General features: G+C 39.0%; 1 protein-coding gene across 37 annotated transcripts in view; it reads left to right on the top strand.

Moving 5' to 3' along the window:
* Positions 1–17,329, top strand: part of PTPRD (protein tyrosine phosphatase receptor type D) — a 2,176,041-nt gene that overhangs the window by 1,761,062 nt on the left and 397,650 nt on the right. For all 37 annotated transcript variants that reach the window (XM_072841294.1, XM_072841327.1, XM_072841326.1 and 34 more), the window contains one exon: positions 14,779–14,945. In XM_072841294.1, coding sequence (XP_072697395.1) covers positions 14,882–14,945 — 64 coding nt within the window. In that variant the 5' untranslated portion in view covers positions 14,779–14,881. The remainder of the gene's footprint in view (positions 1–14,778; positions 14,946–17,329) is intronic.

Genomic DNA, 17,329 nt, shown 5'->3' with positions numbered 1-17,329 from the left:
TATTAATTTACATTTCGTCAATGACTAATACTGTTGAGCATCATTTTGGATATTTGGTGACCATTTGGATATTCTTTTTGTGAATTGCTTTTTCAAGACTTTTATCTTCACTCCCTCCCTCCAGAAGACAGACAATACAATCAAAAATTGATAAATAGTATTGGGCATATTGGATATCTGTTTTGTAGATTTCTCCCACTGTGTGGACTGCCCTTTCTTAATCATGTCTTTAGACGAGCAGACATTTTAAAGTTTAATTCCAACTTATCAGTCTTTATTGTTGTTACTTTGCCTTGTTTCAGCAATCTTTGCCTATCCCAAGGTTAAAAGATATTCTGTTCTATTTTTTGGTAATATTTATTGTTTATCTTCATGTTTAGGTTTCTAATCTATGTGGAACTGATTTTGTGTATGGTGTGAGGTAGGGGGTCAACATATGTTTTTATTCCTATAGATATCCACTTGACCCAGTGCTAGTTATTGAAAAAGATTATTCTTCCCCACTGTATTACAGGGACACTGTTGCTTATAAATCAACTGCCTGAATACAAGCGGATATGTTTCTAGAGTTATTATTCTGCTCCATTGGTCTGTTTGCCCTTGAGCCAATACTTCACTATCTTAAATGTTGTTGTGGCTTTATATTAAGTCTTGATAACTGGTAGTGTTACCTTCAATAGGTAGTCCTTCAATAATTGTTCTATAGGATTGTTTTGGCTGTTCTTGGTTCTTTGTACTTCCTTATAAATTTTAAAATCAGTTTTCTATTTCTCAAGAAAAAGCATGTTGAAAGTTATATTGGGATTGCATTGAATTTATAGATCATTTCAGAAAATCTTTACAATACCAAGTCTTTTAAGCCATGAGCATATTATGATCACCCATTTATTCACATCATTTTTAATTAATTATTAATGCTACATAATTTTCTGTATAGAAATCTTATTGACTTTTGTTACATTTATTTCTAGGTTTTTAAGATTTTTTTGGTGCTGTTACAAATGGCACATTTTTAAAATGTTTATTTTCTAATCGTTTTTTTGTGAGTATATAATACAGCTGGCTTTTTGTATTGACCTTGTATTTAGCAGCCTTGCTAAATTTACGTACTGATTTTAATATTTACTATATCCTTATTTTTTCACCCATTCTAGTAGCTAGTCAAGTTGACTAGCTCCTATTCAAGAACAGATGCATCCAACATGTTGTCAGAAACTGGCCTGAAGAGTGGTCACTAGCTATTCAAAATGTCATTTCCTTAAAAGGCTTGTGAAATTTCCCTGTTTTTAGATTATTAACCTAACTCGAATTGTGGGGTTTATCCCTGGGAAGAAACTGCTTAAGGAAAACAGCATCCATGGAGATAAAATTATGCTAACTACTACCTGTCAGTACACTTGGTGAGATCAATTGAGATCTCAGACACATACGTCACTTCAATTATATCACCAGGAAGGAACGTCATGCTATGTGGTTTTAGCCAATGGTTAAAGACATTTTAGAACAATTTTATTGTCTCTGAGCTCAGTGGCAGAAAATATTTATAATTGGAAGAAGGGGCAAAGAGGCACAAATAGTTTCAAGGTACTGATTTTCCTAAATCACAGAACAAGATGATACTTAAAATATCTGAAATCTAATGACAATGATTTTACTAGTTGCTGTCAAAAGAGGACAAAATCAATTCAGATGCTGCCATAAGAAGCCAAGTTGCCTACCTGTATTTAAAATATGATAAAGTCAGGATCCTTGGGTGGCTCAGCAGTTTAGCACCTGCCTCGGGCCCCAAGCGTGATCCTGGAGTCCCAGGATTGAGTCCCACATCAGACTCCCTGCATGGGACCTGCTTCTCCCTCTGCCTGTGTCTCTGCCTCTCTCTCTCTGTCTTTCTGTCTGTCTGTCTGTCTGTCTCTCTCTCTTTGTCTCTCATGAATAAATGAATAAAATCTTTTTAAAAATGTGATAAAGTATTGAAGAAAATAAACATTTTAAGAGAATCTTTATGTTATATTGGGCGAGATAAATATTTATTCCCTTGGTGCCATTAGTTTTTGCTGTATAACAAACCATCCCCAAACTTAGTGGATTCAACCCAGCATCCATTTATTTATCTCACAATGCTCTGTGTCAGCATTTTGAACTGAGCTCAGCTAGGTGGCTCAGCTGTATGGGCCACACTCGGCTCATTTTTTCTGGTCTTGCTTGTGAGTCTCTGGTCAGCCGCCAGGTCCTCTGGGGAATGAATGACTGGTCTCAGATGGCTCAGGAGGTAGCTCATCTCTTTCCATGTCCACGTGGTCTCTCTTCCTCCACTAGGTTCACTTGGCCTTGATCAAACAGGGAACCTGATATCAGCAAGTGGAGGAGAGCACACAGGGCTGCTTCCTGAGGTTTTTTGGGCTTCTAGAGGCTCAGGATCAGAAGGCACACAATGTCCCTTCTGCCCTATTCTGTTGGTCAAAGCAAGTGGCACAGACAACCAGAGGAGGAACAGACTCCTTTTGAGAGGCAGAGTAAGGTGGCATTTTCTGATCACCAGCTACACTCCCCATATGAGAAACTATACTGCCCTATAGTGTATTTTTTTTTTTAAGATTTTATTTGTTTGACAGAGAGAGAGAGAGAGCAAGTGAGAGAGCACAAGCAGGGAGAGTGGCAGGCAGAGGGAGAGAGAGAAGCAGACTCCTCCCTAGCAGGGAGCCCAACATGGGGCTCGATCCCGGGACCCCGAGATCATGACCTGAGTTGAAGGCATACACTTAGCCAACTGAGCCACCCAGGTGCCCTGCTCTGTAAAGTATTTTAAAGACAGAGGTTAAATACTGGTTGTTTCAAGTTTAGGTAACTAATAAGAAAAAGTAAGGAATTAAATGACTGCGTGTGTCGGGGTGTTAAAAGCCTTCTTGATTTAATAATGGAGGAAATCCTGGAGTGAAGACTGAGGGATGAAATGTAAAAGATAGTTCAGACCAAAAAGCTAATTCGGGAAGCTAGCCAGCAATTGACTCACAGCAGGACCTAGCTTCTAAATCCTGAAATAAAGGAGTTTTGGATTATGGGGACGGCTGTGTTTTCTAATAGTCTGGATGCAGTGTACTATTGGGTATTAGTATCACTGCTAATATTACAAGGATTAAAAGGGTCAAAACAAGACTTTGATGTACCAAACTTCAGAAACTTTTATTTAAGTGTGTGTAAAAAAGCCTTCCCGGAGTCACAGATTTAAAAGTGTGACTACAGAGATTCAGTGGGCCTACCATGTCTTTGTACATGAAAGCAGCTTTTTTTTTTTTTTTCGAGATTTCAGGAATGCAAATGAGAACTAACATCAGGTACTTTACTTTTCAAGTAAAAAATCTAAAGTGTTAAAGAATTAGATTTCTCCGGTTTTCTAGGGCCTGTTGCTATCTAGGAACAGAGAACAGTGATCCAAAACATTGAAAAGCGACACATTATTTCTGGTTGTTTTAAACAGAATTGGGAAAGGGAGAGTGCCATAGGATCCTTGAAAAGTGAAACTGGGAGACTTTCATAAAGGGTCAAAAGACTTCACAACAGAGTACAATGGCAGTGTCCAAATAAGTAGAATGGAAGGCTCTGCAGAAGCTTGGAGCGGGGTGGGTGGTGATGGGAGAATTGCATTTTTAAAACCATTGGCACACAGCCACTGGAGTCTAAATATAAATCAGACCAGACCACGTCACTCCATAGCATAAAGCCCGCCAGTGTCTTCCCATTGCATTTCAAATGAAATCCAATCTCTGCAACGTGGCCTGCAGGTCCTGTGCAATCTGGACCCAGCTAGCTTCTCCAGCCTACGGCACATAGCTCCCTGTCCTGCTCACTGGGCCCCAGCCTCTGCCCTAGACAGTCTGTCCCTTAACCTGGAAAGCTCTTCTTTTTTTTCTATCGCCTTGCACCAGAATGTATCAGGGACCTTGTTGTCTCATGCATTGTTATGTCTCTCATACCTATCACTATGCCTGGTGTTCGGGAGGATTCATGGAGCAAAAGAATGAAGGAATTCATTTTGACAACAAAAACACAGTTGATGTGTAAAAGTTATTCTAGCTCAGGATACATGGTTTACAATTATAAAATGAAGACATTGTATGAACATCTCAAAACACAATGTCTGTTCTGCTCTCTGTGTTACATCATGTTGACATCAGCTGCCACATAGAGCCTTTAATATTTGGTTATTACAGCAAGTGTTTGACTCCAGAAGGGGTTTGGAGGACACATGAGTAAAAGCTCCCTTTCTTTATCCACTGCCACCTGAAACATACGTGAAAAAAGTCCAAATTGTGGAACATCTAAGACAGTGATTTGTGTGGCCTGGGAAATAATTATAGAACTTCTGTTTCTGTTTATTTTTTACCTCGTTTAGAAATGTCTAATTTTCTGTGTTTGACACTATATGTAGTTTATTAGTAATATAATAGGTATTTAAATACATGTTTTTCACATGCATTTTTAAACACGCACTGTATTTGTGTAGGGCTTGTGTGTACCATATTTATGTATGGGATGCACACACCAGTATAAGGTGATAAGTTTGCAAACAATGAAGATTTATGCTATGAATAGTTTTGACCCTAGTCACCACTCTATGCAAGAAAGTGAGCATATTTTCTAAAAGCTTAGCTTTGCAAAAGATTTTTACTAGGTGATGTGATAACACATCATGATGGTTAAATCTATGATTTAAAAAAACATTAGAGGAAACATAATAAAGAAAAGGGTCAGTCTATTAAGTGTGTGAAGGAAACGTCATTGGACATAGCCCAAAAGGCAAAAAAATTCCTAAAAAAAAATGGCATTTGAATTTGGGGCTTGATCCCCCAGCACATACCGACCATGTTCCTCCATCTGTCTGTCGGCACCATCCCCCGTTTGCTCCATGTTAGTACCTGGCTGCTTTCCTACTTTGGAATATAAAAAGGTTCGAAAGGTTTCTGTGATGATATCTGAACATGGCAGAGAAGTTCGGTTGATGATGACATTTTCTTTCTAGTCACATGCGCCACTCATTTAAGAGTTTAGTTTAGTTTAGTCAGTATCAGTATCTAGAAAGTTTGGTGGTGAGGAAGTTAGTACACCTAGTTTGCAAGTAGGCTTTAAATGACTTTAAACACTCTTTCTGATATTGGTCTTGTGTATTTTGTTTGAGGATTTTAAAGAAGTATAATAAAAATGGCAGTATTTTACAAAAGCCTTTTTCTGGAGGTCTTGAATAGATTTTCTATAAGAGTGACTCTGGGAAAAATATTTTTTTTCATTGCTGACACATCTTGGTATGGGGAATGCATAGTGCTTTTATTGCTGCAGGAAATTTTTGTACTTTATTATCAAATCACTTCATAATGCCAGCTGCTTTGAAAAATAGCCATTGTGTGTCTTCATTTCTTCTTTCAACACAGCCATGTTGCCCTAAGCAACTTTATAGTAAAGAGCACTCGGGCTGATATCTTTCCACCTGGATAACTGTCCTGTATAACTCTGTGAATTCACCATCTAACACATCTTTACTTATTTCTAGTTAGTCCATATATATCCTTGCTAGAATTTAAATTAAAGAGAAAAACCCCATAAAAAAGAACTTGATGGCAATATTCAAAATAAGTATGTGATATAATTGTGTGTCTGCATGTTATTAACTCAGTTACTAACTTGTGAGAATTTAAAAAAATCTGCTTCTGGTTAATCATTTCTACTTCTAAACACACCTATAAACTCTTTAACTCTAAGATACTCAATTACACAATAATGGGTTATTGAGTTAAAGATTGACCTTATACAGAAATTTTGACTCATGGTATAAATTTTCATTTGTGAATTATTTATCCATCTCGGGCAATGACTTTCAAATACTTTTACCTGGTGAGATTCTTTCATCCTTCCTTCCTATACCTCACTTTTAAGGTTTTCTTCCTTCTTCATGGAAATCCTTGTACTGTCTCTCAGCCAATTAAGGGAGAGACTTTTTCTTCATGTTCCTCATTTTAGAACTTACCATGGCTTCATCTAAGCTAGGTGTCTCCATTAAAGTAAGTCAGAGATGATAGAAGCTTAATGAAATATAGATATGAGGGACTCCTAGGTGGCTCAGCGGTTGAGCATCTGCCTTTGGCCCAGGGCATGATCTGGGAGTCCCGTGATCGTGTCTCACATTGGGCTCCTACATGGAGCCTGCTTCTCTCTCTGCCTATGTCTCTGTGTCTCTCATGAATTAAAAAAAAAAAAAAAAAAAGAAAGAAAAGAAAAGAAAAAAAGAAATATAAATATGAGATATAAAATTGGTCTAGGTTGTAAACACTCGTCTGAGACTAACCTGATGTGTATTTTGAAATTATTAATTCCGTTATGTTCTTTTGCTTCATTCATTGCCTGCTAAAGGAGGGGGTTGAGCAAGTTGACCTATTTTTTTTTATGATTTTTGTCAAATTATGGTTCCATTCAAGGAGACACATAGATGTGAAGAAGGCTCTAATAATAAAGAAGAATGCAGTATTACTGAATATAATAAATAGGCAAGGTGAGAGAAGGTATCTGTGTATATTGGGTATCCGTGATTAATATTTGTCTTCTCTACCTTTCTTTAGGTTATATTTCTATTTGCTTTAATAACCGTATGTCTGGTTTCTCCACATAGAACCTAATTCAGAGATTTTTGGAGAGACACCAGCTTAAGTCATGAGGTCAATATTGGGAAAATGAAATGAATATTCCTTAATTCTACATTCCCCAGCCATCACGATGACCTCTCACCATTGTGCTTTCTATCTGTTGCTGGCAGTGATTTGAAAGAACATTCCTTGGAACGGAGTATTTCCATCCTGGGACTGTTCCCTCAGAGAAGAGCTAAGCTCCCAGCATGAGAGATGGGAGCCACTTCTATTCACTGACAGACATCGATGCAACAATGTCTGCCCCATTTAACAGATTCATTCTTTTAATTGGTGACAATATTTATGTCGCCTAAGCCTGTGAACTGAACTTCCCATAAGGCAAGCCAATTTCAATTCTAGTTTAGGACAAAAAGGGAAATTTGGGAGTCATCCATAATGTTTGACTGCCATGCCCAGAAATTCAAATCTGTTTTGAGTTTATATACTAAAACTGCACTGAAAACACCTAAAATTGTTTGGGTTAGAAAACAATGTACTAGAAACAGGCCTTGAAAATTCCATTTTTTTTTTTTTTTAATTAAAAGTTTTCCTCAACATTAGTGAACTGTCCTAAGACAGTGTTTCCCAACTTCAGCACTGTTGACATTTTGAGCCAGGTAATTCTTTTTTGGGACAGGGCCGATACTGTGCCTTGTAAGATATTTAGCAGCATCTAGCATCCCTATCCTCAACCCCTTAGATGTCACTAGCACTCTCCTTATGTTGTGACAACAAAAATATCTCTCTAGACATCACCAGATGTCCCTGGGGAGGCGGCAAAATCATTGTCAATTGAGGGCTACTGTCTAGGGCTTTGATTACTCCGAGGATGGAGTTACAGATCTACCACCTGTAAGCAAAATTGGTTTTCATTGAGCTCTAGTAAGGAAGGATTTAAAAACGTAATGTATAGGCCCTCATTTTGTCTTTAAAATCTTTTCAAGGAAAAAAAAAGTAATCAGTGCTAAAGGGAATAGTAATTTCCCCACCAATTTAAAAATTTACTTTTCCTAGTAAATTAACAAAATATATCATGTATTGCTAGATTTCTTTTCTACTATGTGTTGATGGAAATAAATAAAAATTCACATAATATATTTTTAAAACGAAGTCCATTTTATTTATTTATTTTTTTTTAATTTTTTAAAGATTTTATTTATTCATTCATGAGAGACACAGAGAGAGACAGAGAGGCAGAGACACAGGCAGAGGGAGAAGCAGGCTCCGCGCAGGGAGCCTGACCTGGGACTTGATCCTGGGTCTCCAGGATCATGCCCTGGGCTGAAGGCGGCGATAAACCTCTGAGCCACCGGGTGCCCAAACTAAGTCCATTTTAAACAACTAATATTTTGTGTGTGTGTGTGTGTGTGTGTGTGTGAAGGAAGTAACATTCTTTTTGATTTTAAGATAAATAAAATCCGGTATAGTGAGTTAGGAATGCTGATTTCACATCCATTTAAAAATGCCCGCAGTTTAAAATAATAGAGTCTCTTCCGTTTGGATAAGAAGTGGCTGGATTGAATATCTATCTTGTGAGACTGATCAGTTACTCACTTTTAATATGTGTTTTTGGAAGAATAGAACAAATAGCAGAGTCCCAATAGCATGTTGAATAGACTTGTACTGGAACTTTTTCATTGCCAGTTTCCATCAGCAGCATGTGAAACTAGATGGAGGTAATCACGTGCAATAATCATTTAAAGAAATTAGATGCTTTAGAGCTATCCTTTTCGAATCAGAATTATAGTTGTATTTTTAAAGGGAAAATAGCTAGGCCAGAACATAAGGTGGGTTTTTTCCTTCTTTATCTGTTTATTTCTTGTCATATTTCACTTTTACTTCTTGAAAGAGAAAAAAAACGATCAAAGTTAATATCATTTTGTCATTAATGAAAGTAACTAATATTCATGTCTGCCTCAAAATGTAAATTTTAACATCTTGTAGAGATGTTATCGATAGTAATTTGGAAAGTGAGTCATATTATATTGAGCTCAGATAATTTGCTTTTCTCTGTATATGTTAAAAGAAAGAGCCTTTTATAGTATCCATATTGGTAGATATTATTTTAATCTTCAGATATTCTTATAATTCAGTTGATTTCTTTGAAGAATTACTGTATGCTTACTTAGAGTCATCTGGTATCTTCCTATTAAGTCATAGCCCGTGCCAAAAGTGAGATGATTGAGTTATTGCTTTGTATTTAAATGTGACATAAAGTCTCTTTATCCCCCCCAAATTTTTGCCATGTATTCATGCTTAGTCCAAAATACTGAAAAAAAAATTTTTTTTTCTATATGACATGCTATTATGTGAAAGAGCATAATTTTGAGAGGATTCAAGTTTTACTCATAAAAATAATTCTTCATGTCCTTCAGATTTGACTGTTTCATCCAGGCATGGATTGGATAAATAGTTAATTTATCAGTGTTTAATTTATCAGTGTTTTATTTAACTTAATAGCCTTTATCTACTGTCCTTTTTCTCAGCTGTTTTTCCATGGTGGTTTTTGAGGCTTCCGACACTGCACGTATTTAAGAACTGGCATAGGGACACCTGGGTGGCTCAGTCTTGAGTGCCTGCCTTTGGCTCAGGTCCTGGGGTCCTGGGATCGAGTCCCACATTGGGCTTCCTGCATGGAGCCTGCTTCTCCCTCTGCCTAGGTCTCTGCCTCTCTCTCTGTGTCTCTCATGAATAAATAAACAAAATCTTAAAAAAAAATCTTAAAAAAAATTTGGCATAGTCCTCACTCATATTAATCAATTGAACATGACCATTTCATAATGACACCACAGATCACTTCCCATGGATGTGTATAAGTATGCTTGTCTTGCCTGTGTATGTGCCGTGGCACAAGTTTGCTGTTAGAAATTCCCATTTCTGTTGCATCCCAAGGAAGGACATTTCACTAGTGAGAAATAAAACTTTTTGTGCTATGATAGGAATCAAAAATGTTTCTTTTTAATAACAATATTTCCGTTTGGACCCTTTCCAGTTATATACTTGACCACTTACTGATCCTTCACATTCTGTGGAGTGGTTTTAAAAAAAGAGAGACACTTGCTTTTCGCCAGGGCATGGGACGGGGATGAGGAAGTGAGTGGCACAGAGGTTAAGTGGGTTTCCTCATATAACACAATGAATCTTTAAAATCCGATTATGAGAAAGCCAGGGCTGTGAGGACTAAGGGTTCCCAACTCACTGTTTCCATCTCCAACCCCCAAAGCCATGCCCTGTTTATATCTGTCCTGTTCCCTGCCATTGGACACATAACCAGAGTGTGTGCTGTCCAGAAGGGCAGCCACTCACCACATGTGGCTACTTAAATTAAATCTAAATACAATAAAATGTTTACTTCCCCCGTTTCACTATCTATGTTTGAAGTAACCAATTACTAGTGCACATAGAGAACATTTCTATCCTGCAGAAAGTTTTATTGGATAGCGCTGGAGGAGTCTTGTCCTCGCTCACAATAAAATATTTAGGTGGCTATCTCCTAGTGGAAAGCCCTCATGAATAAATGAAATGTTGAAAATTTATTTTTGTTTTTTCTTGTCGTGTCCTTGTGTTGTAACTGCACTGAGGGCAGGGAGTTCACAGATGGCTCTCAGAATCCTCCGCCAGGTTGCTAGAAACTCCAGGCCCCTCCGCTCCTAGCGTCAGCCACCACAGCCCTACTTATGCCTGTTTTACAAATTGGAGTTTCCTGGTGGCACATCTTGTGCACAAATGGTTGTTTCTCTTAAATGATTGGAAACCTGCGCTAGTCGATGTAGAGAGACCCGGCTGGTTTGGGAAGTTGATAAAAAGAAGTCACATTTTGAGACTTCCTCCTTAGCCCACCATCCCCCCCACTGCATGGATACCTCGGTGGGTAAATGCTCAGTTAAGTATTACTGCATTATGATCATTTCTAAGATGTCTAGAATTGAGAGCAGGGTGTTGTTCAATAAGCCCAAAAGCAGTAACCTGATAAACAATGAGATAAACAATGATAACTAGTTTTCTAGGACAGCAGGATTTTTTTTTTTTTTTGTCTTGTGGAGATTTTTTTTTAAATGAAACATTCTTTCCCTTTCTCTCCCTCTTTTCAAAATGATTTGATTCTTTAACTTCCTTCTAGAGTGACCGATGTAACTTTTAAAAATTATTTCTAAACTCAGGAACTCATGGATTCTTACTTAGTAGGATGTGTTTCAGTTAATTGTAGCTAGTATTGCTCTTGCTGCCAGATTTTCCTACATTTAGCCTCATCACCTTGACTCCTTGTTTTTGGATATAACTAGTAGTTCCTGACAACCTCTCTGCTTCCTTGTACAAGACGTTGCACACTCATTTTGCATATTTCCTGCATAAAATCTGTAATCATTCATTTTGCTAAGGGACTCGGGGTCTTATTTTTAAAGAAAGAAAAGTTCCATTTTGTCTTTTTTTTTTTTTTCTGTTATGTTAACGTAATCTACAGAAACACCGCACACCACAATACAGAAAGCCGAAAAAAAAAAATCCTTCAGATTCATAGTAGTTTGAATATGAATATACTTGTAACCAGAAAGGGTTACAACGTTAAATTGAAGAGTTGAGTTGATGGCAGCTTATGTGATCACTTGACACAGTGATTTGTGAAGGCTTTTAGGCAAGTGCGTTCGTTGTGATCCCATTTCAAATCATGTTCTGCACCCTGGCCCTCTGTACCGTTAGCTTTTGTAATCACACATGTACAGAAGTACAAAAGTGAATATTCGGCTAATTGAAAATCAACAAAATTATTGTTCCTTAAGATCTTTGTCCTGTAAGCAATAAGAAACCGGAGAGCTTTAAATAATTTTTTCACTTTATTTTAAACTTAGCTAGTTTTTCTCGCAGTTTTATCTGCATGTCTCAGTTAAGGAAAGACACAAAGGGCGAGGCGTATAAAAATCTGAGTTAGCCTCCGCTTGGGGCTATTGGACGCGCACATAATAATTAGTGATGTAAGGTAAACTATGGTACTTTGCATATCTCTGGACCCCTTTTCCTGCTCTTTTCATTGCAAAGTGCTTGGCAACCCTTTCTCTAGGCTAATGGACATGCCTGTAATACTCACTCATCCTCATTATTTTCGCTGTCAGTGTTTCCTTAAAAATCCATTTCCCGTGTTTGTTCTAAAATTTAAACTCCATGTTACTGATATGCAAGCCAGCATTTCCCCTCTGGCAATGTTTCTAAGTAATCAACAAGATATGAAGTGGAGATTAGCTGGAATGAACATCTAGCATAGGTCTTATCTTCACACCTCTCAGCTCCTCTTGTCATCCGGCACCAAGGACACAGGCCATTTGAGTATAAATATATATGTTCTTTAGCTGCACTCATTCCCAGACCCTATCATTGTTTTAAGTCCAGAGTAACATTTGTAGGTTCATTTGGAAGAATTTGGTCTTCTTAGGCCATCGCAGTCGGGTAGAGGAAAGAGCCAAATCACTTCTTCCCTGTGAGAACATTTCATACATCTACATCTCTGTGATCGCATCGAGTCATTATGTAGCAGTTGGCTCTGATACGCTTGCACAGACACAAATTGAGTCCGACAGGACTGATGTCTCCTAGACTTTCCTGTCATTTGAAATGCTGGCATGAGGATGGGAACAGTGGAAGGGGGAGGGGAGCAGAGCTGATTCCTTTAGCATGCTTCCTATGAAGTTTTGAGAATTTAGCATTTGAGAGCTGTGAACTGCTTGAGAAGTTATTTTCCAGATGAGATTGATAACAATAGCAGATTTGGAGCAGCTGGCTAGCTTTTGGTTTCAAGTAGATGTGTTTCAAAGTATAACTTGCTGCTTCATGCCACCCACAAACCTGTTAAAAATAAAAAGGGCTAGCGAGTGGATTGGTAATTACAATGATCCCCCACCCTTTCTTGTAGTTTTATCTTTCCAGCATTCAAACGACACATGCATAGTAATGAAAAAGATAAGATCTTTAAAAAAATTTTTATTCTCAGGCTCAAGCTCAGTTTCAAAAAATACAGACTAGAGTATCAGCATTACAATACTTTTTCAAGTACGAGTTATTTTAGTGGATTAGGTTATTTCTGGATATCTCTAGTATTTCCTGTCAAGGATTTTGTACGTGTTTCAAATATTCCAATATACAAGACTTAAAGGTATACTGTTTCATTTGGCAAAAATTCATTCTGATTGTCACACTCAGGTTCTCACAATAATAGAGGAAGCAACAGCATCCGATGCACTCGGGCTCTCTGTATTCAGAGCCTACTCTGTATGAGATGCTGTGCTAGATTTGCTGAAGGTTCCTATAGGAGCAAATATTTATCACTTGAAGAGTCATACTTCAAATTAGTGCTTGAAGCAAATCAGTCATCGCTTCCCTTCTTTTCAGTTCCCATCCAGACCACCATTGCTCTGTGGTCTGAGTTGCTTTTCACCAGGGACTCTTGCTCCGGCCTAATGGTGCCGCACTTAGGTGTCTGTTCATCTCAAAGCCAATTTTCTTATTCTTTTGCTCTGAAACACTAAGTAGCTTTATTCGTGGTGTGCTGACTTAGATCGGCATTCAGGGCTCACTATGATGTTTTCGTTTCTTCTTCTTCTTTTTCTTTTTTAGCCTGAACCATTTTCTTTTGCCTCATTTTCTTCTGGTTTCCTAATGAATTCATCACTGCAACCCAATGGTCTCAATGTGGTACCTGCACCAGCTGCATCAGCATCACTCAGGAGCTTGTTACACATGTAAATTCTTGGACCCCTTCACAGCCCCAGTGAACCACAAACTGGGAAGTGGTGCCCAGCTATCTGTTCCCTGCCCCCCACCCTCAGCTATCTGTTCTAACAAGCTTTCTAGGTGATTCTGATGCATAAATTTGGGAAGCCCTATTTCAGCCAAACCTGGAGACTCATCTTTTCCAAAGTTCCTTTCCCACTGCCCTGCCTTTGTATGGAATTTCTGGAATGCTTTTCCCTCTTGGTTAAATCCTGCCTCTACTCCCAGGCTCCCTTTGAGATACCGCTTTATCTATGATACCACTCCTGATCCTATCTTTTATGGCATTATTTGGTCTTCCCTTCCTGGCACTCATCACTTAGGAACTTATATTAGTCATCTGATGTATCTGTTTCATTTTTCCTACTAAACTGAAAAGTCATAGAGGATAGAGTCTAACTCATTTTTGTACTTCATGGCACCTTATAGTAAGTGCATTTGTACGCACGCAGTAGGCTCTCTAAAAATAGTTTGTGGCTTATCGATTTTACATAGAAGATTGAGAAAACTAAGCTACTGCCCAGGAGACATATAAAAATCCTGTTCAATCAAATAGGCTCGGGCTAACTATTGTTTTGACTTATTGAAGCCAAACTAGACTTGAACATTGATGTGCCTTCAGGGAAGAAGCCAAATGTGCTAGTGTAAAAAATTCTAACCTCTCCTATTTAGCTGGAGAAGTTGAATTAGCCCTGTCACTTCACCTCGTGCCAAGAAAGCAGCTTCTATTATTCTGTCAATAATAGACTTTTATCCAGCACGGTGGAGCTTCTCTTAAATCTTCCCCATAGCACGGCTGTGCTCTCTCCCACTGATGTATTCACATAGTGTTTCATAAGAAGTGACAGTTTCCTTCTCACACAGCACTGCCCAAAAGGTGGCAAGAGCGGAGCGTGGAATTCAAGGTGGTTCGCTTTAGCATAGGCCGACGACTGGAACAAGATGTGCGAGGGCTGCCCCATTTTGCAAACCAAGGCACTGGGACACCTGGGTGGCTCAGCGGCAGAGCATCGGCCTTTGGCCCAGGGCGTGATCCTGGAGACCCGGGATCGAGTCCCGCATCGGGTGGGCTCCCTGCATAGATGGAGCCTGCTTCTCCCTCTGCCTGTGTCTCTGCCTCTCTCTGTGTCTCTCATGAATAAATAAATAAAACCTTTAAAGAAAAAAAAAAACCAAAAAACCCCAAGGTACTGCCCTTCTACAAAAGCATCCCGGTTACGGTTTCTGGTGTCTTTACAAGGGATTGCGTCTCTTGCGGTGGTTGTGATGGAACAGGGGGAAAAGAGGAAGAGATCTAAGCTAAGCGTCTTTGTGTTTTCTCTCCTTTTCTCTTCCTCCGCCCTTCCAGGCTCTGAAAGTGTTCCAGTTGGGGTTTCAGACCGGACCGACTCGCTGCAGCTCCCGAGGCGGTGCCCGCAAGGTGCCAGCGCGCGCTGCTGCGCCGCGGCAGGATGGTGCCCGCAGGCCGGCCGCTGCTGCTGCTCGTCGCGCTCCTCCTCCGCGCCCAGGCCGAGAGTAAGCCGCCCTCCCTCCCCTGCGGGCCTGGGCCCCTGACCGGTGGCTTTGTTTGCAGCTGACCCCGGGCTCCGCGCCTCTGAATGCGTTGCCTTTGGAAGCAAATCCCGAGACACTGTGGGATCCTCCTTGGCTACCCGCCAGCCTCTGAAAGGGATTATTGACGTGACTTCCTTACCATTTCCTCTCTCTCTTAATGCCCCTTTTCTCGTGCATCTAACTGCTCCTACTGTTTTGCCCCCTCCCCTTTTTTGATAGTCTTACCAGCCCCGTGGCAAAGATACCATGAGACCAATGATACAACAACTCAAACCGGTTAACCAGTTAGTTGATGGTGCCAATAAGTAAAGACTGTTCAGACCCATTAGACTTTTATTTAGTTTTGTGGATATTTCTCTGTTTAGAAAAATGCACAGTGTCACATTGAGCCCAATTAAACTTCCAAGCCCCTTGTAGCTGTCATAGCAGCTGTTCTAATGTACTGTTTCCGACAGCTGTCGTCGAGTACAGTATTCAAACAAATCAAGCAGAACTGACAACTTTGTGGCTGGGTGAAGGGTGTAGAAGTGTGACGAGAATTCTGTGGAGTGCAGACACCAAAGTTTGGTTTATTGGACTCAATTTATGAAACTGAGATTGTGGTCAATTAGCTTGCCAATTAATGAGAAGATCATATCTTCTTCCTAATTAGGAAGTCATTAGGTCTACCTTGTTTACATATGTTCCTTTTCCCATCTGGCCTGTGGCCTTTTGGAAGAGATAGTCCTGGAAAAAACATGTGTCTCTGGTGTGGGCTCACCGACGTGTCTGGTTTCTCCAGACTGGTACAGCTCATGAGTGAGTTGGCCATTCTCTTTGGGAGTCCCCTGGTACTATGAAAATGTGGAACATCTGCAGTCATTAACTTTTCCCTCTGCTGACTGTTTCAGTGAGATTAAATTTGACTCATGCTGAGGATGTTTCGAAGACAAGGATCCTGTGTCGTGTTGGCCCCTACCTATTAATTGAATTTTGACAAAAATTTCTTCCATAGCAGCCAATTTCTTTCTTTAAAAAGGGGCTCTGTTTTTTAAAGAGAGTTTTCCAGGACTGAAAGGAATCACGTTAATAACAGGATACATATGGAACACGCATGTTTTAAGCACATTCTCTGGTTAATAATGTATATAGTCTCCTAATTAGCACTTGAGAGTATGGGTTTAAGGTGACGCCAAGGAATGTCTAGGACAATGCCAGCAAATAATTAACCTGGAAAAGATTCAAATGAAAGATGCTTTTGTTATTTTAAAGCCATTTGTGTCAAAATCTATTTTAAAGTTTTAATCTAAATTTAGTTTATTAAAGAAATCAGGCATATGGTTTTATTTTTCTGTTTTGGCTAGAATGAAAAAGTATGTTGTTTTACAATTGTTGATTTTTGGCAAAAGCATATCAGCACCCTGGGAATCCACTTTAATTTCAGATCACAGTTTTAGAGATCTCCTTAAAGTTACTAGATATAATTATCATATATCCACAAAGTTATCCTTCTGGATAGGTAGAAATGTCGTTCTACTTTTGTTTAAATCTCTGGCGGAATGTGGCAGACTGATGTCAAGTACTCTTAAAATTGTTTTAAAACAGTCTACACTACAGATGACCGTCACCTACTCCCCTCTGGCCTATGCCTCCCTTCTCCCTCCACCTGCCCCCTTCACCACACTTCCTCTAAAGCAACCTTACAAAAACGGAAAACAAAGGCCACATTAACAACTTTTAGTTAAATTAAGATGTTTACCAGGCTATATATTTGTATGACATCAGCTTTCAACCTCAAGATGTAACCTGAAAAACAGTCTATACTGTCTTGTTCTTCCCTTTGCAACTACAGAAGGGGGCAGACTTTGCCAGATTAATTTGTTTAGTTTTGCCTTTGTCTACTTAGCCTTGGTTTAGTATGTTTTCCCTTCAGCAGATCCCTTTGGCACTGTTGAATAGGATGTATAGCCTGAGAGTTTCTGATGGAAGAGGAGAAATTGGCCATATTTCTTAAGGTGCCGTATTTTGAAATAAGAAAGAACATCCCTTATCAATCTATTGGAGGATATTCATGGCACATGAAAACACGTGGTAGAGTTGGAGATAGGATTTTAGTAACTTAAGGATGTTCAAAGAATAATTGGTAAAAAAGGATCTAGATTATCACCTATCAAATTGTGCCACTATCTTTTCATAAAACACTGAAAAAGCCCAGACATCATAAGTAGCATTGAAGAAGAATTAGACTTTTCATCATCATATAAATATAGTATTTCTGAAGCTTTCACTACAGGGGTCACTGGTTTGTTACCCTCTGTTTTGATTAGCACATTTAGCCATATTCTTCCTTTTACATAATTGTGTTT

This window comes from Canis lupus, chromosome 10, assembly GCF_048164855.1.
Source record: "Canis lupus baileyi chromosome 10, mCanLup2.hap1, whole genome shotgun sequence".
NCBI classification, from domain to species: Eukaryota; Metazoa; Chordata; class Mammalia; order Carnivora; family Canidae; genus Canis; species Canis lupus.
The sequence above is the reverse complement of the archived record's forward strand: the minus strand, read 5'-3'. Positions and strand labels throughout refer to the sequence as shown.